The following is a 22,124-nucleotide window of genomic DNA, read 5'->3' on the forward strand; positions in this document are numbered from 1 at the left end:
CGACACAGAGGAGGAAAGATGTTGCCCTGGATTTCTGCTTCAGACTAAGCTGTCCTGCCAGGTATTACGCAAAACACACCACAACCCTACTCCCAGGAAAAAAACGAGCAGCATACACTGGCCCTTCCTAAGAGTGGATTCACCTCAGCCACAAAGCGTAGTAGTCGGGAAGCTAAGGGCAAAGGGGAATAAGAAATTGCTGTTGTCATGGGCAAACTAACCCTGTCAATCTAGAGGAGCGTGGAAGGATTCCCTTCTCTGAGCATGGAGTACAAATGTCCTTTACTCAACTTCATGGGTGAAACGTAACCTGTAACTTTTGAAATGTCATCAGTGGTCACTCACATACCTTGATTGCACAGTCTGCCTTTTAATGGTTGCTGTTCACTCCAACTGAGGTAAAAAAAATTATTGGCTGGATATTGTAGCCACGGTTGCCAGTGATAAAATAGGTGTCAGCATTGGCGATTCTCAAAAAACAACAACAACATAAATTATTTTTTTAAAAATCTTTGCTGATGTACTAGTTGCATACAGAGTTTTTTTGAGAGCGTTTTGAAAACAGTCCTACATTAAAGTACTATAAAATCATAGCTGTAAGTCACAGCTTGTGCAGAGACAATGTAACTTCTGCTTATGTTAAGAAAATATATCTCAAAAGAGCAATGATCAAAACCAGGCTGATTAGAGCTAAAGAATGTAGTAATTTGGAACAATACAAGTCAAGCATCTTAAAGGGTTTGTTTTCTGTTAGCAATTTAAATCTCCTAAAAAGCATTGCCAAGCTGTAACAAGTCCTTTATTCCACAAAAACAAAATGATGTGGAAAGTGAATATTGCCCTCCAGCAAAATTACATTCCAGATTGCCCAAATGTCTTAAATTGTTCTCTGTTCTCTCTGGCTCAGGTTTCCCTTTCTTCCTCATTGACTTAGCTGAGGCAACAGCAAAGAGGTGTCTTCAGAGAACAAGAATGCAGTTGTTTCCAAAATAGGGACAGGAAATATTCGTGATCGATTTACCTTTTTCTTCATGAATTTCAGAACAGTTTAATAGAGAATTGGTGTTAGTGAGACTGAAGTCTTTCTGCTTCACCTCATTCTCTTTGGGAAGGTAATTTTAAACCAGAAAGGAAGCCTGAATACTGTGGGAAGTCATCCATGCAGACTGTTCGGATGTGTAATATAGATAGCCGTGCCTATCAAAAAAGAGCAAATTACAACTTTCTCACTGTGAACTCCAGAAACTTTGAAGATATGTTATTAGACAGTTACTGAACTGTTTGGGTAGGGACAGATGAAACTCTGCCTGGATAATGTCAGCTGAATCTCGGCTTAGGAAATACCAACAAACTTGTCGTTTATAAATCTAAGTATTTATCCAAGGAGACATAGTAGGGAGCAAAGACATTCTCCAGTGGTGCCATGAAGAACTCTCCACCCCCGTGGTTATCACGCAAGATAATCACTGTTGTCCTCCTTTCTCATCAGAGGACAGGAGGGTGCAACCATTGCCACACAGGTTTTCCACATCTCAAGATAACTAGCTCCATGTAGAAGAAGTAGCATCCTTGTTTCTTGCTAGCTTCCCTCAGCTAATAGCCCATCAAGCTATGGCCTCAAACCATGTCAGGGGAGGTTTAGATTGAATATTAGGAGAAATTGCTTCATGGAAAGAGTAGTCAAGCATTGGAACAGGCTGCCCAGAGAGGTGGGGGAGTCACCATCCCTGGAAGTGTTCAAAAAATGGGTAAGGGTGGCACTTGGAGACATGGTTTAGTGGGCATGGTGGTATTGGTGGGATGTCCATGATGGTTGGACTGACAATCTTAGAGATCCTTTCCAACCTTAATGATTCCTAGTTTTTACTTTCATTAAAAAATAATCCAGCCGCCAAGCCAGGAAACATGAAATTATTACTCTACCCTGAATTGGTTTAGTGGTGGACTTGGTAGTGTTAGGTTAATGGTTGGACTGGATGATCTTAAAGGTCTTTTCCAACCTAAACGATTCTATGATTCTGTGATACTAAGTTGTGCTGTAGCTCACCAAGAAATTATAGGTTCAAGTCGGGAATGTGTAACTGTAGGGTCAGGCCTGGGTCACATGGGAGGTCAGAAAGATGGGCTCTACTGGTGCTGACCTGTGCAACACCCAGCGTGGGGCAAGGCTCCCTCTTCTTGCCGGGGGCCCTATGCTACAGGTGTGGGCATACTTCGGCCATTCTCATGGGGTTTTTTCACCTTGCTGTCTGTAGGCTACATCATTGTTGAGCTTTTTAGAAAGATTTTGGGGTAATTTCTGCCTAAAATATAATCATCCCTCTTTAATTCAGGTCAAGACTTGTATCGTTTACAGGCTCGCTGGAGAGGGGATGATGCCTCCCAGCTCTTACATGCTGTGCTGTGCCTGCAGCCTGTGGAGAGCTGCTGCCAGCAGCTGGGAATGGGATATATTTCTGAGGAAAGCAGAAGCTGATGGTTTGCTGTAAGCCCAAATCTCCTAAAAGAAGAATTCTTCTGGAGAGCATGGAGATTGGGAGGAGAGGGTAAGGGAAGATGAGGGAAGTGAAGCAACTGTGTGTGAAAGATGACTGGATGGGGATTAGTTTCTGCTCTGATGATTTTGGAGACTGAGCAAAGGAAAATCCTTAGTTTTCTGCATCTAATAAAGCTATTAGGACAAGCAATATGCAGAAGTTGAGTAGAGGGTGGAGCGGTCCCTTGGGAGAGTATCCTAATGTTTCTGAGAGGCTAATATTTGGATTCAGAGGGTATTTCTAATCCAAACATTGTTTGTATATTAAAGCTGTTTCAGAGCTCAAGTGGCATCTGGACATTAGCCTCTTCCCATCCACTAGCTACCACCACCATTACAGTGCAGATGGCGGTATGTCTGCCTTGGGGTATAACTTATAACAGGGAGTGAAGGTCTGCAGTTGCCAGAAATTGAATTATCAACAGCCAAGGGTCTGAAAAAGTGGAAAAATTAAATAGAGATAAATCACAGAGCATTGATGGCTGCCATCCAAGTAGTCTGAAAGAACCAAACAACAAAGCAGCCAAGCTGCTAACCCGAATATATAATTTATCCTTAAATTAGCGCTCTACCTGCCCATTAAAAATGCATTGTTCCAGAGCTTTTTACACAGCTAACCAAATTCACTTCGACCCCAAAAATAGTGGTTGAGGAGATCTGTGTCACTTTTGTGAAGTAACCGGACAAAGCGCGCAGCCCCTGTGCCCATGTGGGAAGCCGGGGCTGGGTGGTTGCTCCGACTCTCACTGCAGTCCTGCTCTCCCCTTTCCCCCAGGCAGAGCTGCACACTTTCCCAGATGGGTGCTGGATCAGCTGCGCTGCCCTTTCCTGGATGAGGGAGGGGAGGCAGGAACGGGACCCACCACCCCACTCAGCGCCGGGGGGGTTGTACAATGCACACCGTGGCATCAGGGGCTGGACTCAGCCCTCTGCAGGTGCGAGTTGAGCTGAGCCCTAAACATAGACTTAAGGAGGCACTACGGTGGGTGAGAATCTGCTAAAAACAGGCAGTGTGGTTTTTATATGTTGCGGCATGCTGCACCAAAATTTTGCATCAGAGCCTTTTGATCTTGCAGTGCTGCTAATCTGGGGCTCTGCAGCAGTTCAAAATGTATTCAAAAGGTAGCATTCAGATCCAGACCTGCTGTTAAAGGTAGTCTGCTAGAACAGCATGCTTGACTGCATAAAAGTTATTATCTGATTTCTTTCCCAATATGTGGGGGGGTTATCTTCCCCAAAAATGCTAGTTTGGCATTAAGTAGAAATCAAAAACCTTTGTAAATCCTCAGATCCAGTATCCTGCCAGTTGCAGTTCTCTACTCCACTTCTTCATAGTGTCAGGATCACCGCTTTCACCATATTAGGAACAATAATCTATGGTGAGAATTCCTAGCTCCTTCATTAACCAAACACCAATAATACATCAGAAAGTGTAGGAAGAATAATTTCATACATTATTAATTCCTTGCAGAGGATGCAAAATTTATAAGAGGTTTGTCTTTGTGAGTTTATTTTTCTTAAGTAAGAGAATGGGAAAAAAATTCAGTTTACCTATATTTGAATTATACCTGGGTATAAGCTGACTAACAAGAATCTATTTTCTCCCTCTCCCCTTAAAGGCTTGTTCCTGAAGGGTGTGCACCACAGGAAAAAACAATACTGTCACTATTGCCTCAAAAAAGACAGACCCTTCTACCTACTGCTGGTTTCCTCCCTGCTAGCTAGAGAGCAGGTGCATACAGAAATAGGTTCATACACTTGTTATGCATTTACCTTAGCTATACATCTCTGTTGACCAATCAGCAAGCTCGGCTGCCATCACTGTAGCACAACTAATGCATTGCTCTGTACCTTGTACCCCTTCTGCGGGTGAGAAATTCAGACCTGGAGGAGTATCTCACCAACACTTTTTTTAAATGTGTTTATCTGAAGAAAGTATCTCCAGAAAGTCCAAAGACTGAATGGGAATGCAAAGACTTATCTGTAAAGGTAGTCCTTTCTCTACAGCTGGTGTAAAGGGCAGTGGCAAAGACTGTCATGCACAAGCCAGATTTTTGAACAGATTTTTGTTCTGTTTTTCCTGAAAAAAGGGGATTTATGCAGTTAAAAGTATCTGTTTCTTTTCTAAATAGTCCCCAAATGAGCGTGTACCCTTTACAGCTGGACATAGCCTTCCCAGGGATATTTTTTCTAATGAAAGGAAGAATTTCCATGAACTGTCTAATGAAAACAGTTATCAGCATGAGTTGAGACTGGACAATACACAGGATGCACATTCCTAAGAGTAAGAATTACTCAGATGTCCAGAAGTCAGTCTGCCTAGAAGAAGAATGAAAATACCAGAAGCACTGAATATTGAGATGGAGGAGAAGAACCCTGTGGCTCCTTGCTCAGCAGCTGTGGCTTACATTGTCTGAAATTCCAGGTCAGCATTAGCAGGGAACTGCTATGAAAGATAATTGCTTTAAAGCCCCTTGCTAAATAGGGACACTACATTAGAGTGATCATGTTGAAAGTTCTGGAGGAACAGCAAGGGAGGTGAGATGAGAAGAATAGCAAAGTAAGTAACAAAACAAGATTGGGGAGGGAGATCTAAAGTTTTCTAAAGATTAATTGATCTCAAAAGAAAAAAAAAAGCCTTTCTTATAGGAATACATTGCTGAAAATAATAAGAAATACCTATTTGTATAGAAGTAAAAAGAGAAAGGAGGTGGAGTCCAGCATACAGGGCAGCCTCTGAAGCAGCAATCAAGAGACTCTGGTTCTATTCTTGGCATTTTATTCTTCTGCACTTTCTCCTATCACTTTGCTAGCTAGTAAGATCTCTGCAGCAGATTAGTAGCTGCAAGAGCTATTTGATTTATAGAGCAGCAGCAAAACTGCCAGTTCTCACCTGGGATGCATAGCCATACTGTCATTATTTCAGAAATTATAATGTCTTGCAGTTTGCTTAAGCTCAGTGTCAGTTATGTGCATGTAAGTACATAGCAACACCAAACCCAACTGCCACAATTACCTTTACCTTCTTTGGCTCTTAGGATATGTTCGTCAATTACAGTGTGCAACGATATCTCAATTTTTGTGTTGAGAAGTCACAGTTATTTCAGAGGCATTCACAATACAAAAAGAATTTAAACACTCCCTGCAAGACTGCTTATCTTTTTCCAGCATGAATTTTCTTTGTGTTACCCAGCTATCTGTGAGCCTTTGGCAAGATCCTCCTGGAAGTTCTCACTCTCTTTTTTTTTCTTAATCTTGAGTATGGTGAATAACACTGAGTCATCTGCACGCATGCCCAGTTCTCTGATTTTTCTCTTGTTCTATGTTTGTTCATTTTTAGTTAAAACTGAACGCTGGGATTCAAATCACCTAATTTTTGAGGTTTATAATGCAGAGGTTTAATTCTGAGTCAGTATGCCCAAGCTCCCTTTGCAGTCTGTGGAGAGGAGTAATCAGTTGTAGGACATGATTCATCTCATCTTAAACTAGATTTGTGAAACAGGTCAGATGAATCATATCTTAGAAGCCCTCTACAGACCTAAGCTTGCTTAAGCATGAAAGAGAAACAGCCTAGTGTCAGATCTGGAGGAAAGGAAAAAGTAAGCCTATGCATCCTGATTCTTGGAGGAGTGTGAAAGGGTGATGGCATTGCTACCCAAGGCTATTTATGTTCCCTTACTATAACCCAGATAACATCCCAGGTATAGGTTGGCAGGAGCCAGGACAAGCAGTTACACCAGCAGACCTGTGTGGAAGGAGTGAAGAGGGGCAGGGATATGAGGGGAGAGCAGCCACCCGGCCGGGGGGTCAGGAACCAGGTTAGCTGTGACTAACTTGGCCCTAAAGCTGCAGGAGTGCTGGAAGGGGCAGCCCTGGCTTCTCGCGTCTCCTCCACCCAGCTGCCTGCTCCTGCTGCCTCCCTGCTGCCAGCTCTGCTGCCAGAAGGGAGGAGTGACTGGCTGGTCCCTGTGAAGACTATCTCCAAAGAAAGAGAAAAAGGAGAAAAAGAAGTTGATTGAATCTGGATCTGTGAGCTACTCAAGCTTGCCTCATGGGTGCTAGGACTGACACAGGGGAAAAAGCATAAAGCTTCTGGGGAAAAGGAAGGTAGTGTTTACAGAAGTATGTATTATGGATGGTTCTCATGTCTAGAGCAAAAGATGATGTGTTCTGGACAACTCAGAAGTTATTCTTGCCTGGAGCTTGGAAATATTATTCCCTTCTTCTTTGTTTTATTTTCTTTGACTCTGCAAGGTTTTTGTCCTTGAAGTACTACAAAGAGACACTATCAGCCTCTCTGTGTTACCTCAGAGGGCGTGGAGCAGAATATTCGCTGAGGTGTTTTCGTGGTAATACCAAAGCTTATTACAAACATACTTCTTCACACTGGAGGTTTTTATTTTGGTGGTTTTGAAATGGTAAGCAGCTATACGCAGAAAATACATGTTCTTTTCAGGAATTGTAGCCAATGGGAGAGTTGTTTTGTCATCACATAATGATTCTCTGGTATTAAAGTCTGGCCATGAATTGAACGTTGATTTCATGTATGAAATATCTAGACAGTGTACTGATAAACAGTCCTACTGAAAAGGATTTTTTTCAGATCTCTAAGTATATATTTGATATTGGCTTATGGAAAGAAGCTCCTGCACAGTAAACTAGGACATGAGTTTTGAGTTTTGACTGAAACCTTTGATACTTGCCATGAAATAGCACAGAAGGTCTTAATCTATTTTTAAAAATCAGTAATAGAAGGTAAAATTTAGAAGACTGAAGGTTACAAGCCAGTTCACATCTCTTGACAGTTACATCCATGAGAGGACAGGAGAAGCCAGACCCGCACCAACGGCGACCAAGCTCAGTTCTGGGCCACTGTAGGAACTGGGGTATCATCAGCACTGAGCTATTTCAGTCCAAAAGCAGGCTAATTGGATTTGGAGGTTCATTACTGTAGCAACTAAAACAAAAAGTCTGTTCTACCGATATTATGGTTCTAGGAGTGCCTGTAATTAAGGTAGCCCCGTTTTAGCAAACCCCTGACTTTCTGAACAGCCTCTTCTTCACCGAAGCTCAGGTTGATTCTCCCTCCAAAATGAATATATTGGGAATGTGAGGGCTTCTTTTTTTTTATTTTACAAGGTGAAGAAAGTAGACTTTCACATTAAAAAATAAATGAGTTAGGGAGGCTGAGGGAAGCAAGATTTAGGGGTGTAAAGATATGAGCAAGGTAGCTAATTTGAAACTAAATTGAATTTGGTAGGGTTTGGCTAACTTGGAGAAAATGTTTTGAATAAATATAAATTACACTTGCTTGTGAACAGTAAGCTGTTCATATAGAAAAGAAATTCTGCAGGTCAGGAGGGGAACAGCTCAAGAGGAGTGCTGGTGCATGTTTTAGTCAGGGTACACATTTAATAAAACATTCTGAAGGAGAAGGCTGCCAGCAAAAGATCACTAGGCCTTTTTTTGTCCTCACTGGTACTCTTCCGTACGCATGTATGTGTCCTTGATCATTAAATTACACAAGTGATTCGATATCTTAACTTTTAAGCTATGCAACCCAAGATGCATTAGGAATGTGCAAGTCCAGAGCTGAGAAACTGGAAACAAATGATAGCTCCATATATTTTGCAGAACTCTACCAGTTTAAATCAGTTGAGGACTCAGCATCTTTACTAGGAAGACTCATGCTCCTAGCTTGCTCTGAAGTACATTTTCATTTTGTCATCTTGTAAAAGCCTTGCTGACTTTTATCTTCTTTAATAGCTTGACTCTGTATTACTTCCAAAAAGCTCTTACTTGAGTTTCATTCCTGATGGAAAGTGGCAATATGAGGACACTGTAATGTGTGTGTCACATATGTGCTGTATATTTTGAGGTTTTAAATGAGATATAAGTCACAGTGTAGAGATAAACCACTGTAAGGAGTAAATGTCACCCAAGAAGAGAAAGAAACATATCTGCAATTGACAAAATATCGCAATGAAATTTAATATAAAAATCTGTTCCCCAGGGAGCAAGAGGAAAGTACATCTGAAAGTATATGTAATAGGAATGAGGGTATTCTAAACCATCTTCTCTTCTGTCCATAAATGATGAATCTTGAGATGCTCACTGTGAGCTCTTCTGTCCCCATGAGGCAGAGGGATTTTACCTGGGCCTGTCCTCTTGTTTCTGATCCCTGTGGAGGGAAGAAAACATACTTAGCTGTGAATGGCATTGAGACTGCCTTCATCAGTCCTCAAAAAGAGGTATGAGAAGCATTTCCACTGCAACACTTTTTTTTTTTTTTTTTTTCAAATATCAGCCCCAGAGTGAAATTGGTGTGGCCATGTCATTTTCCCACCATTTCTCCACAGGGCTCTAAATGGGCCTGTGAAGCTGCCAAAATCATATTTCCTTTCAACCTATGTGAAAGCACACCAGTCGATACTAGAAATGATGACAGAGGGGGTTCCCAAAACAGTTGTTCAGTGGAGTAAAAACAGAGTCTTCCCATAGCAACAAGGGAGGATGTCAGAGGACTTTGTCTCTCTGTGGTCAGAAACCTGGGTGATGAGCACCTAAACTCATGAGGAGGAGGAGGAGGGAGGTGGCATCTAATTTCCAGCAAGCTTATGAGGAAATTTTGTGTGTATCTAATATTGTATTTGCTATTATAAAAAAATAAAGCCTCCCCAGTCAATAAGCTGTAGGAAATTTTACCCATGGGAAGCTGAGATAACCTTTCTCACTCTGGGAGGTGGCTATGGATCCCACTGCTCTTGTCCTGCTGCCACCACCTCCTAAGGTTACTCCTCTGGCCAGTTGATGGCAGCTTATTTCTTTTCAAGCCCTGTGCCTGCTGGACAGAAAGTATGAAATATTATACAACAAAGCATTACTTGCATGTTTGGAAAACCCAGAGCACGCTATGTCTGTAGGAATTGTGCTGAAACGGTAGCATATTTAAATAACCTCCTACCTGGTGGTGCAATTAGCAGAGTCATGCATGGGCATTTCTGTTGCTTTGCATGGACTACCTCCTTTTTGTATTGCTGTTACGTCTCAGCGCTCTGGCAACTTGATTTGTGAAGCTGTTCAGGGGGCTGTCCTGGGATGAGCTGATATTTTGGCAGCAATGGGAGCTGATGGTAGTGATGGAACTGAAAGAGTGTTCTTACCCTGGAATTTTGCTTATTTTGATTAACCAGTACACAAGAGCTACGAGGGTGTTTGTTGAATTTAACAAGTTAAAGGATCAATGGACTAGGCCACACACTTTTGTTGTGGAAGTTGAAAGTAGCTAAGCCAGACTGCTCAGTTTCTGAGAGCAAATTTCTTTTTCATTTTACTCTTCCACCTCTGAGAGAGAAAGCAACTCTCAGAAAGCTGATGTCTTTTTGCCCGTTTCTCTTAGCACAATAGGTTAAAGCTACATGGTTAAGAAATGGCACCGTGAAATGCCTTTTTTCACAATAGCTCTTTGAGCAGACAATGTTCAAACCATCCTGAGGAAGAAGAAAAGGCATGAATTACTAATATTTGCCCAATGTGAATTTCTGTTTATGTCATGAACACTGATGCAGAGCTCTTTTTCCACTGAATAGTCTGGAGGATGACACACAGAGGCTGTTCACAAAGGCTAACATCAGGCACAGGAAGCTAATCTCTTTAGACTGCCTTTAAAGTTAGTGGCACTAGAATGGATGACTCAGAGAAGGAGCAGCTGAATTTAGGTGTTCTGACTTGCCTGCTGAAGGCCGTAGGCAAACTAGTCTAACTAAAGTTGCGAGTGTATCTTTTAATGACCATACCCAAACCGTATGTCTTTAAATATGCTCACTATTTTGATCCATGGCAGTGCACACACACACTTTGTCAGATGGATGTGTTCCATCTGTCTTTTTCTTCAATGGCATATCACAAGCATCAGCTTGAACAGTAAATCTGTGCTAGAGTTAGCCATGGTTTATTATTTCTATTAATAGTCTATGAAAGATCAGTGATCTGAAAAAGTGCCACAAAAAGAACTGCGGGGGGGAACTTATAAGATGCACAACAGGCAACAGCCAACATTTTGGTCCACAGTCACACAGGTAAAATAGTTTGAAGGATTACGAGCCAAAGTTCTGCAAATTGTCACCATAACCACAGCTGGAATTAAGGGTCAGCCAGTGCCATAGGTACGATTGCACATACTAGGATTTTCTGTGCATTAATCAATTTAATATTTAATTCCTGTGAATCTTGGCTGCTAATGCACAATGGGTGAGATCCTGGAGTGCTTGTGGTGTAGAAGCCAGAGAGGTCATCAAGTGCACAAGGGCAGGAGCGCAGCATAAATAGGAGACGCTGTGCTTGCTGCATTTATGATGACTGTCTCTCTCATTGTACAGCTCAGTATGCAATTGGCTGGTACATGCCTTATTTACCTGTGGGTTTTTGTTTGTTTTTGTTTTCCTAGAAGTCCTTTTAAAGTGAGCATCTTACAGTCCTGAATAGCCTGCAATGTTCTGTCATCATGCACGTCTGAGCAAAACTTGCATCCCAGCCCTTGTGTTAGTCCCAGACAATGTAGGAAAATTCTGTTAATGAGATCATGTTCTGTCAACAGGGGCTCGTGTGCTTCCACACATAGCCAGTCTGTAGACTGATAAACCCCAGGTTTGTGTTACCAGCCTAGAAGTGCTTTTGCATTTTCCACTCACAGTGTTGTCATGTAACAGCCACAGTTTTGAGCTCAGCTGGTCAGAATTTCCAGACGTTCATTCCCCTCCCTTGGCAGACCTGTTTTGATTGAGAACAACTTTTGTTTCGACTGGAAGATGTGTAAGCAGATGAGCAGAGATTGCTGAGAAAGATAAGTTGATTCTGGGACACCTTACTTTGGGGAGAGGACCACACGAGAATGGAGATACCAAGCTTGTCTCTGAAGACTGGACCAGCCAAAGCCACTGTTTGTTAGTGTCAGCAAGGACAGTGCAGTGACAAAAGGGAAGGAGCTCCAGTCAGTACTGCTTTATGTCTTCTCCTCACAGTTCATGCTTTGTCTCTCCTGGGGTTTGCACCGCTTCATTTCCACCTGCCACCGTGCTGACAGAGCTTCTCTAGCTCTGTGACACCGCATCGATCAGATGCTGCCTCATTAAGAGCACTCTCTGATAATCAAACATCATCTCTGCTGCATTGTCCAGGTGCTCAGAAGCACACTCAGTTCTTTCATGAGCAGGACAACATTTCTCCTTGCTGCTGTGCAGATGCCAAAGTATAACTCAGTGAGGCAGAACAGCAGATGATAGGCCAAATCCCTCAGTGCCCCCTGTGGAGGTATGGCAGCCAGAGAACAATGCACCTGTGTGGAGCTTTTGCAACATGTTTTTGAGTGTGAATATGTGACTGCTGAGCACCATTTTTTATTATCTTGTCTCGGAACCATTCTTTGTGCCTTGCTGGAGAAGTAACTCTTCCTCCTGGTATCTTCAGATACTGGATAGATGGGTGGCAAATGGGAACAGGCAAAGCAATTGTTTCTGTAGCCCTCTTTGCACCATGAACTACGAGTTCTCAGCTCCCTGCCACGCTGGGCAGAGTTCAGGTTTCCCTAGAGTGGATGCCCTGCTTGCGTTTCTAACACAAAAAATGAAAGTGAAAGCATGATGGAAAACTGCTTTGGCATAAGTAATAAAAGAAAGTTGACTCTGACTTAAGATTTCTGTTGAAGTGGAGCTGTAGCTGTCCATAATAATTTCAAGATGATGAGTTAGAGCTGTATGCAGAAAAAGTGGTAGCTGGTAGGTGGCCTCCATCTCATCTTAACCTGATCTAAATCAAACCTAAGTGACGTAGTCTTTGCAAGAGCCCAAACAGTGCATTTTCCTGTGTTCAGCTGATCAGTGAATATCTCAAAAGTTACAGTCCTTGATCATTCACTGCATTATCTGTCCATTCTTTTTGCTTCTGAATTTTCCTTCTGTAGTAGACCAAAATCCCCTTTCATGCTTTTTATGCCTCTGTGGTACAAGCACAAGAAATGTGCAACCAGAGTCGACTGGGCTGGTGTGAAAAGCAGAGGGGAACTCTAGATGTTAAAAAGAAAGGTTTGCTCATAGTGTGAAGAAGCAGATGGACAGAAATGGGGAAGTTGACCTGAAGGGGGAAACTCAGAGGAGCATGAGCCCCCAGGGGCTGTGTGAGGCCCTCCTAATGCTAGGGCTCCTCTGGGCTTCCATGGGGCTCACGGTTTCAGAAAGCTCTCCAAGAGCCACGGGGTGCCTGTCCTTGAGGTCCTCTGACTGCAGTTAGCACAGTGAGCAGAGGGTTCACAGTGCAGGAACAGGCACTGAACTGTACAGGTCCTCAGTGGTGTCATCTCCAGTCAGCCAGCATAGCTTTGTGGGATTTCTATGGCCTTATTGAGGAGCAGCCCGAAAAACATCATACTGACTTCTCTGTTACTGAAAAGATGCTGCACCAAGCAGATACATGTCTGAAAGAAAGCAATTAGGCAAAGCAGCAATTGTAGCACCATCATATACATATCTATTCGTATGTGAATAATAGCATAAGTAACTCTAGCTGTCTTTTGGGAAATTATGCTCCTTTTATATTTTATTAGCTATTAACTTTCTGACAACTGAGTCATCAAATTACAATAAAGTAACAGTAAAATATTTTTAACAGTGAATATTTTAGCCAGTGTCTGACAATTATGTACTCACTTGCTTTCATTGGAAAGATTATTTAGGTAAGAACAAGGAACATATTCACTAGAAGACAGAAATACGGGCATGCCTGTCATCCTAGAAGTACCTGAAAGCACAGGGAAGTACAGAGGAAGGAGATATGAAATGGGATAGACTTAGAAAATAGAATATTTCAGTAGTGTTAGCTGCAGATATTCTATATGTAGATTCTATTCCCCATTTTTGTTCTTAATGGCATACAGCAAATCATAGGAACCAGTTAGTTTTGAAAACATATTACTAAACTCAAAAGCATAATGACAGCTATTGTCAATTATTAGGTACTTGAATAATTTGAAGTCTAGTGGCAGACAAACCAAAAAGGTAAGAAGAAACATATCTAAATATTAACTTTGGCATATGTTTCAGTTTGCTTGTTCTTATTGCACATATTTATTCTTTTTGCTCATACCTACCCCATACAGAAAACCTTTTGCCATCGTTGTTTCTGAAAAGTGATTCAAATCACATTGCTAGTTCAAGTTCAGGTTTGGCCATTTGCTCACATTATTAAACACTGGTCTTTATTAATTAATTAATTTTTTTTTAAAAAAAAGGCTTGCTTAGTATATTTGTGTATGCTTTGAAATAGTCTAAAAACTAACCATTGTCCTTAGCTTCTAGATGTGCAATTCTTCACTACACTGCTAAAAAAAATTAAATACTCGGATCATGGGACAAAGAAGAAACTGGGTTTCTGTTCATGGCTCTGCCACTGAGTCAGCACACAACTTGAAGCCATGTTTTGGCACTCTTTCTCGAGTGGAATGGCACCTCAGTTGGCATGGCATTTGCGCCAGTGAGACCACCTCCCTGGCAAAGAGCCACCATGCACGAATAAGCACGAACAAGGACTTTGGCCATTAATGTTTTTGCCCCGTGAGAAAAAAGAAGTTTGGGGTTTGATTTGTTTGTTTGTTTTCCTTTTCAAAGCATGTTCTGATCTTTTAATGGCAAGTGCTTTACAAATGCTGAATCTGATGACACGCTTCCCAAGCAAGCAAGTAAATAAGCTTAGTAATGATAGCCTTGGCTTAGTATGCCATTACTCTGGGCATTGTACAGTCGTAACGAAGGACAGCAGTTGCTCTGCAAAACTACAGTATTAAGGGGGGAGAGATCTGACAGACGATACAAAAAGTTAATTCCCAGGAAGGATGGGATTGTACTGGTCAGCCTGAAAAGCCCTCGCCTTGGCACACTGGTTATCTAACCACCATTGTAGCTGGCAATGCAGAAAAGGACAATTTCAAGGTCAGATGAGGGGAGATTAAAATTGAGCTCAATTAATGTTCTCAGGGGCCTGCTTTTCTTGCACATATAGTGTCATTAGCAAAATCCAAGAGAGTTATTAATGTTGCCATGGTCCATACAGGTGGTAAAGAAGTGGTTGGACCTTGCACTGTGCCACAAAATACTGCAGCTAATGAAAATCCAATGCCTTCTGTACCAAGATGAATATTTTGTATTAAAAGGGACTCCTCCATTGGCAGTGTGAGTGGCTGCCTCCTAAGCAGCTGATCATGCTTTCCCTAATCTCTTTCCTTCATGAGCTGCCTGGAGTAGAGCAACAGCAGAGTCAGCATAAAGCTTCACCTAGGTCTTTACTCCATTCGTTGTTGCACTAGTTCCTAATAAGTTAGTACAACCAGGTTTTTGTGCATCTGAGCAATTACAGTGCCGTTTGTCTGGTTTTATATAGTTGCTAGGCCACAAGAGGAATGACCTGAAAACTCTCTTCTTTTACAGGAGTTAATAACTTTTGCATTTCCTTACCACCTCCAGATGCAGGACATCAGTGAAATTAAACAAAATTGCAGACCTCCTAAAGGTCTATAGGGAGCTCAAGAAATTGTTGTCCAGTGTTATTCATGGGTCAGTGTTGCTGAAATGGTATGACTTTACAGCCTTTTTGAAAAAAAAGTATTTACACTATCTTAAAACTGGAATCTAAGCTTTCTTTTTTTTTTTTTTTTTTTTTTTTTAATGCAAAGCGCCACTAAGTAATTTATACACATTCACTAGAACAATTTCAGAGGACTAATATTGTCTAGGTTCAAAATATATAAGGATTATTAAAGCCCTGTACTGTGTAAAACTGAAGGGAACTGCAGGAACTATTCTCCTGTAATGGATTTTAATAAGAGCCGTGATTGTCTTTTGTTATTTAGCTTGCCGTTGTGCCTGCGGGCCTTCCTAAACTCTTATTGTACAGACACACTATAAAGAGGCATTATAGTTCGCAGCCTCGGTTGTGACAGTATGAAACAGTTTGGTGAACATCACTGATGGACCAGGGAAAAGAGTAACAGGAAAGGTCTCTTATTGCAGCCTGTGTTGGAGCCTGTTGTTTACCCAATGGTTTGATGTTCTTGTCAGAAAGGCTTTCTTTAGCATTTGTGAAGAACTGTGTATCTTTAATTTTCCTTTCTTTTAAAGGCTGTTTCTTTCACAGGAAGAGGTGGGGGAAGCCATGTTCAAGGAAGGGGGTCCTTGGACAAGGACCAAGGGGGTCCTTGGTCCTTGTCCTCCAAGGGACATGGCTGTCCCTTCCCATGGAGCACAGGGGAGCAGCCCTCGAGCCGCGACGTGGGAGGGTGGAGGGGAGCGGGGAAAACGCAGCGAGGACTTGCAGCTGCAGTCCTCAGCTGTGGTGGTTGAAACTGTCCTGGGGACCGGGCATCTGTGCAGAAGTTGCCACAGCTTGGGAAATCCGGGGGTTTGTTGAAATTAAACCGGACAGTAAAGACCCACCCTGCAAGGACACAGTGAGCCAAGGGAGCATGCTTTGTACGGCTGGACTTAGTCACTGGAGGTTACTCAGTACTGTCTGACTTTCTAAAGTCGAAACACCTTTTGGTCTTCCTTGGAAAATTCACTTTATGGAAGAGGTTCAGGCAAATCTGCCTCAGAGCCCTAGTGTACACCCCAGGTCTGGCTGGGGTGAAGTTGACAACATCTAGCTGACTTGGAGTCCCAACATGACAAGTAGCAAAGCAGAAGAGAGTATAACATCTGCACTAGAGACTCACATTTTGTTGCTCAAAACATAGTTTACGCTGAAACAAACCAAAAGCCTGGCATGCAATATGTATACTTTCCAAAAGGCTAAAAGAGGTGGATGAGGTCGCAATTTTCTTTCTTTTTGCCCTTTGCAGAGTTTCTAAAGAATCTGGATTGATTGTGTGGGGATAGCTACTGCTGTCGGAGGGCAGGGCACGGCTTGTTTTCACTTCATAACCCTAGTCGTGGCTGTCACGCGAGGCAAGGCAACTGATGAAGCAGTACTGTGAGAGTCAAGGGGTGAAAGCTGAACAACTACAACAGGAGAATTTTCAGATCTGATGGGTTATGGGTTTAAAGTTATTGGGGGCTTTAAGTAATCTTTTTTATTTTAATTAATTTCATAGTGTTCTAGTGAAGGTCAATGGCTGACTAATGTTTTGGACAAAGGATGCTTTTGTTAGAGACATGTTTTCTTGGAAATAAAAACGTACCAGTGTTAAATATATTTTGAGACACTGACACCCTGCCCCTTGACTAACATCGTTGGCGCAGGCAGACTGCTGACCCCCTGCCCCCTGACACCCTGTCCCTTGACCGATGTCGGCAGTGCAGGCAGGATGCTGCCTGCAGTATCCATGTGAGGTATGATCCTCTCAAATCACACTGCCATTGCTGGAACCAAGGGGTGCCGTGACTCTTACCCACATTCAAAAGGCATTTACGTGACTGGTTGTTGCTGCCAGGTGACCTGGACACCAAGTGTCCCTGGATGTCCAGCAGAGCCATGGCATCGCTTACGATGCCATGGTTGCTGTCGGTGATCAGAGGAGTCACCATGTGGGCACGGTGTTGCTCGTCTTTCTTACTGCCTCAATAAAGCTTTGTTTTATAACGTGTTATCAGACTCTGTCACTGTTTGGACCACAGACGCTCAGCAGATAATCTGGAAAAAAACATAGGGCAGCATATTTGGCATCAGAAACACAGGGAAACAGTGGTGTCTGATGTGGCTCTTCTCTCCCCACTTGATTTCCAGCTGCCATGTCTTGATCATCTCAATGCTGAAGAGCTGTAGCCCCTCTTCCTAAATGGTAGGAGTAGAAAAAACAGTAGGACTGACACATATTTGCTCCATTTGATACCCTTCTTCACCTGCTGGCAGCAGCATTCATCATATTTGTTCTGTGAAGAATCAATAGTTTAAAAATAGCACTGAAGGAAGGAAGGAGAAAGAGGGAACCTTCTGAGACCAGCTTTTCCCATAATTTTCAAAAGCCTGGTTTATTTTTAGAATCTTTACTTTCCTGGTGACATTATGTTGATGTCTAGAAGTATCATTGTAACTGACTTAACTCTGTTTTTGTTCATCTCCTCTTCTCTCTCAGTGGAGTTTCTATACTGTGATTTGGCTTCCATGAAGTCTATACGGCAATTTGTGCAGCGGTTTAGAGCAAAGAATTGTCCACTCCATGTGCTGGTGAATAATGGTGAGTTCTGTTTTTTTCTTCACATATCTGCAAGGGAAGATGTGACAAATGGGGCTCTCATCTATCACTTCGTATTTCAGATCAGTTATCTGAACCATACGGCAAGTTACTATATGGCTGCATTAACAGAGATGTCTTTCTAGGAGTTAAATTGCATGTTTTGGAGAGATTGTCACCTGAGCAGACTAAACACTTTGGTGCCACCCCTGCTCATGATGTTATTGCAAGTCTTGTTCCTTTGCTGTGTTTTTTAGCTCTCCAGCACTAAAAATCATGCAACTACACAAGCATCTGAACATCCTTAATTAAAAAAAAAAGAAAAAAAAGGAAAGGAAAGCTCTACTTTATGTCTGTAGGAAACCTGTCCTTTCACCTTTAGTTACTTTGTCTCCCCTTACGTTTTCCTGGTGTGAACACATGCGTTTACTGTGTCTGCCTGGTGAGCTGGGTTTGGGGGTTAATCCATCTGAAATATGATCTAGCAAATTATCCAGTGACCTCAGAGCAGTCACTGCTTAGATCAGGGTGCTGCTGGAAAGTTGTCCATAAAGCTGCACCCTCAGTGGTCACAGAACAAATTAAAAGGACAACATTTATCTTGCGTTCATACAATTATCAAATGAATCTCATTACTCTTAGGGATTTTAACTTTTGTTATTCACATACTTGCCATCTAATTATGTTTTCTAGCCACAGTATTTTTGGAAACCAGCCCATACAATAATTTTCCTCCAAAAACCCTGCATGCTCTGCATGCACTTTCCTAAAGGGGAATTTTCACCTGTCTGTTTAACTAGGGGAAAAACCCGCCAGCAACAATTTAGGCTTCTTTTAGAAGTTTTCTGCTGTTACATGCTGCCGTTCTTGTTTTCCCAATTATTTGCATATATTTTTATTAAGACATCCCAAAGAATATTTTCTGTTTTCCTGTGCACCCTTCAGTCCTAGTGAGGGCAAACGTGCTGTAAATAAATGGGTTTGTTACATTCATTGATGCCTTAAGGAGCTCTCAGTAATACAAGCAAGTATTGCAATAAAAATTCAAGAGTATTTTATTTCCTGATTGATATGAAACATTTATGAAATGTTCAATTAAAAGTTCATTTTTATTTGATTAGTCAAAAAAGCCTACCATTATTATTTTAATTGTGCAATAATTAAAGGTAGTGGATATTTAATCCTGGTTACAAAATCTTTCCAGTTTTACACGCCTACTTTTAAAGATGCAGAGCACAAACTGTTACACAGATGGGAACAACAGTATTTGAAAAAAACCAGCATTTTGTGGAAGAAAAGGTTTTGAGATCTATGCACCCGTCAGGCATCCCCTGGCCTTCACTGGCTGTCTGCATGAGCAAAGCCAGAACTGTGCAGCAGGGGCTTGGGGGCAGCTTGGGGGAGAAATGATGGGTCTGAAGCAATGGCACAGCTGGGAAGCCCTGTTGAATAAAGGATTTTGTTCTGCCCTAGCTGCTGCTGAAGCAGGATGAATGAGAATTGCAGTTAAATATGTCTTCTTAATCAAGAAACAAAATTATACGAAAATAGATCTCCTAATGTGCCTAATATGATACAAGACCAAAGAGTGTAGGCCCAAAGCTTCTTTTAAGAAAAGAAGCTTGAGACTAATATTTGCCTGAATCGGTCTATATTTTCGTGACCTGCAAGAAGGGCATTGGATTTCACTTACTCTTGGTTACCAAATACGGTTGGCAAGAGAAATCTGTTGTTTAAGAAAATCCTGCTAGAAGCTACAATGAAATGAGTGGTCCAACTCCGCTTTTTGCTGAATCTTTAACAGGATCACAGAAGTGATCACATCCAAAGCTGCTGTAAAGACTCCCATATAATTAGGTTAGTCTCCGACCATTACCTGGCAAGTCACCAGCCTCTACTTCTGAAAGCTCTTTCCCGCAGGTATTTTTTTGGTCCTTTTTGTTTGCTGTTGTAAATAATCTGTATAATTTAGTTTTGTTACTAGTCTCGTAGTGAAAGCCCAAGTGATTTCTTGGTGCAAAAGAGGAAAATTAACATACCTGATGGAGGAGAAATGTCCTGATGCAAAAACCTTTGAACAGCTTCTCTTGGCTTTCCGTCAGTGTTGAGCACATCCAAGACAAATGCTGACATTCGGGCTAACTGGTAGGCTTCTCTTTTTCCCTTTCCCTTCCTCTTTCCTTTTTTCGTCATTCTGTTCACTGTAGTGTAATGCACTAAGGAGGAAGATTCAGTCCATCATGGACTGCAGGGCTGGTGGCACTACTCACTCAAAAGCCTCATCACGGTTGCCAGCTCCACTACCTTCACCACATGATCCCCTGGACACAAGCTTGGGTGCCTGGAAGAGGACAATGCTTGCAATATTTAAATGTCTGATGGGAATCAGTTGTTGGGCATGTTGTCAGTGAGTGTGTACGCTTTCTGTCAGAAAACTCTGTTGTCAATAGGAAGGCATTTTGCATGACCATTAGATGTCTTGCAGGACATCTCATAATGACATGGTTGATTTTCTTATGTCTCAGTGCATGCATCTAGAATAGTAGGTTTCTTAGTATCACCTACTACTTTCTTATGTCTTACAGATCTTGAAGCTCCAGTGTTCTTGATATCAAGAGGTATTTTTATTTTTTAGCATATGGGGAAGGCATCTGCACAATGCTTTTGTAGGAAGTTAATATGCTTTTAAGAGTCTGAGCCAAAGTCTTTTGGGGCTAATGGAAAGTCTCCATCAGGTTTTGAAAATCAGACTTCGTGTGGGTCCCATGACTTCTGAATCAGACCATCAGCAACCTCATAAGAATTTTCCTCTCTATCTTCATAGTACCAAGCATTTTATTATCAAGGACTGTACCTTTTTATTACATTTAATGTAAAAATGCCAAGAACTGTCACATTGCAATTTTTTGCACACTATATTGGTATTATTTAATTGCTTTAAATCACAATATTTTAAATTGATTGATATAATCGTGTCTATATGTTAGTGATCTTTCCACATCTTATCTCCATGAATATGTATCCTGTATGTTTATGGAGGTATATCATGTTTGTTGTGGGCTTGTGTGAACCTATCAAAAAGCCAAACATTTCAAGATTAATTCAGGAAAGTTCTTAACGTTATACAAGAATGCAAACTATGAAATTAACATTGAAATTTTATTAAAGACAGGTGATTTGGCATGAATTACTGTGCTAGGTAAATAATCAATACTACATGTCTGACCTAAGATCATTATGAAATTCAGCAGTTTTCCAGGTCACTGGTGATTTTTTTAAAAAATGTATATCTCCATCACTTTTTCTCCATCACTTGCCTAGCTCAAGGATCTAGTTGGAAATTAAATTCATACTAAAATCCTGAGTTTCAAAGTATTCTCCTAGACCTAGACACCCAGGTCCCACAAAAATTTCAGTAAGGTTTAGGTATCCAACTAATTCAGGCACTTTAGAAATTCTTACATGAACATCTAGGGCATTCAAAATGGAGAGTAGTGCACTAGAATCACCTCCTCTCTTTTTGTTATAGCTGATTTTAGCATATACATTTAACTTTCTAATTTCTAATTTAAAAGGAAAAATTTGGTTGAATGCACGCATTATTTCAGCTGACAAATAAAGGCCTGTTCCATTACTATGCTTTCTGCATTGGTAATGTGCATGCTTAGCTCTTGGTTTTTAAAATAAACAAAACAAATTAAAGATGCAAATAGAGTATTACATAAACATTTTTTTTAAAAATATAATGTGCTAGTGCTAAAAAGAGAAAAATGCTATGACACAGAAAACAAATTCTGTGAAAAAAAAGAAGCTAAATAGCTGAACTGTGAGCCACAGAAAGATGGATGCCATACAAGCAGTTTAGAAAACTTAATCTGACAGAAGGTCAGAAGAATATGTCTTCTAGTCTGCTAATTAGCAATTGGGTGCCATTTTTTGGTTTTGTTTCTGAAAAGAACTGTGTCTTTGTACAGTTGAAAAGCATTTAGCAAATTACAGCATGTACACTACTGTAATTATTTAATACATTAATTAAAATGGTATTGCTGTTAACACACATTAGAAAGCCTGCTATCTTCCTGTGGTTGCAAAAGATAGTAAAACACTTCATAAAATTCCACGAGCGGTAGTCACTGTTTCATGCCAGAGAGGCTTTTTCTAACTTGAAGTCAGACATTTTCTCTGTGTGCTAGAAGTGTTTCTCAGCACTTTGTACTTAATGTTTTTACTTATACATTGTTTACAGTACTTAATGATCTTAAAACCAAGAGAGCTAACACCAAAATCACATCTTCAGTGATAACAGAATGCGTACAGATACCAAACATGCATGGTCTAATTCATTAACAATGAAATACCAACTACCTTCTCTGT

General features: G+C 41.3%; 1 protein-coding gene across 1 annotated transcript in view; it reads left to right on the forward strand.

The window, feature by feature from the left end:
* DHRSX (dehydrogenase/reductase X-linked) overlaps window positions 1-22,124 on the forward strand; it is a 174,993-nt gene that overhangs the window by 89,255 nt on the left and 63,614 nt on the right. Inside the window, exon 5 of the mRNA XM_075727609.1 lies at window positions 17,652-17,753. Coding sequence (XP_075583724.1) covers window positions 17,652-17,753 — 102 coding nt within the window. The remainder of the gene's footprint in view (window positions 1-17,651; window positions 17,754-22,124) is intronic.

Source organism: Pelecanus crispus, chromosome 1 (genome assembly GCF_030463565.1).
Source record: "Pelecanus crispus isolate bPelCri1 chromosome 1, bPelCri1.pri, whole genome shotgun sequence".
Taxonomy (NCBI): Eukaryota; Metazoa; Chordata; class Aves; order Pelecaniformes; family Pelecanidae; genus Pelecanus; species Pelecanus crispus.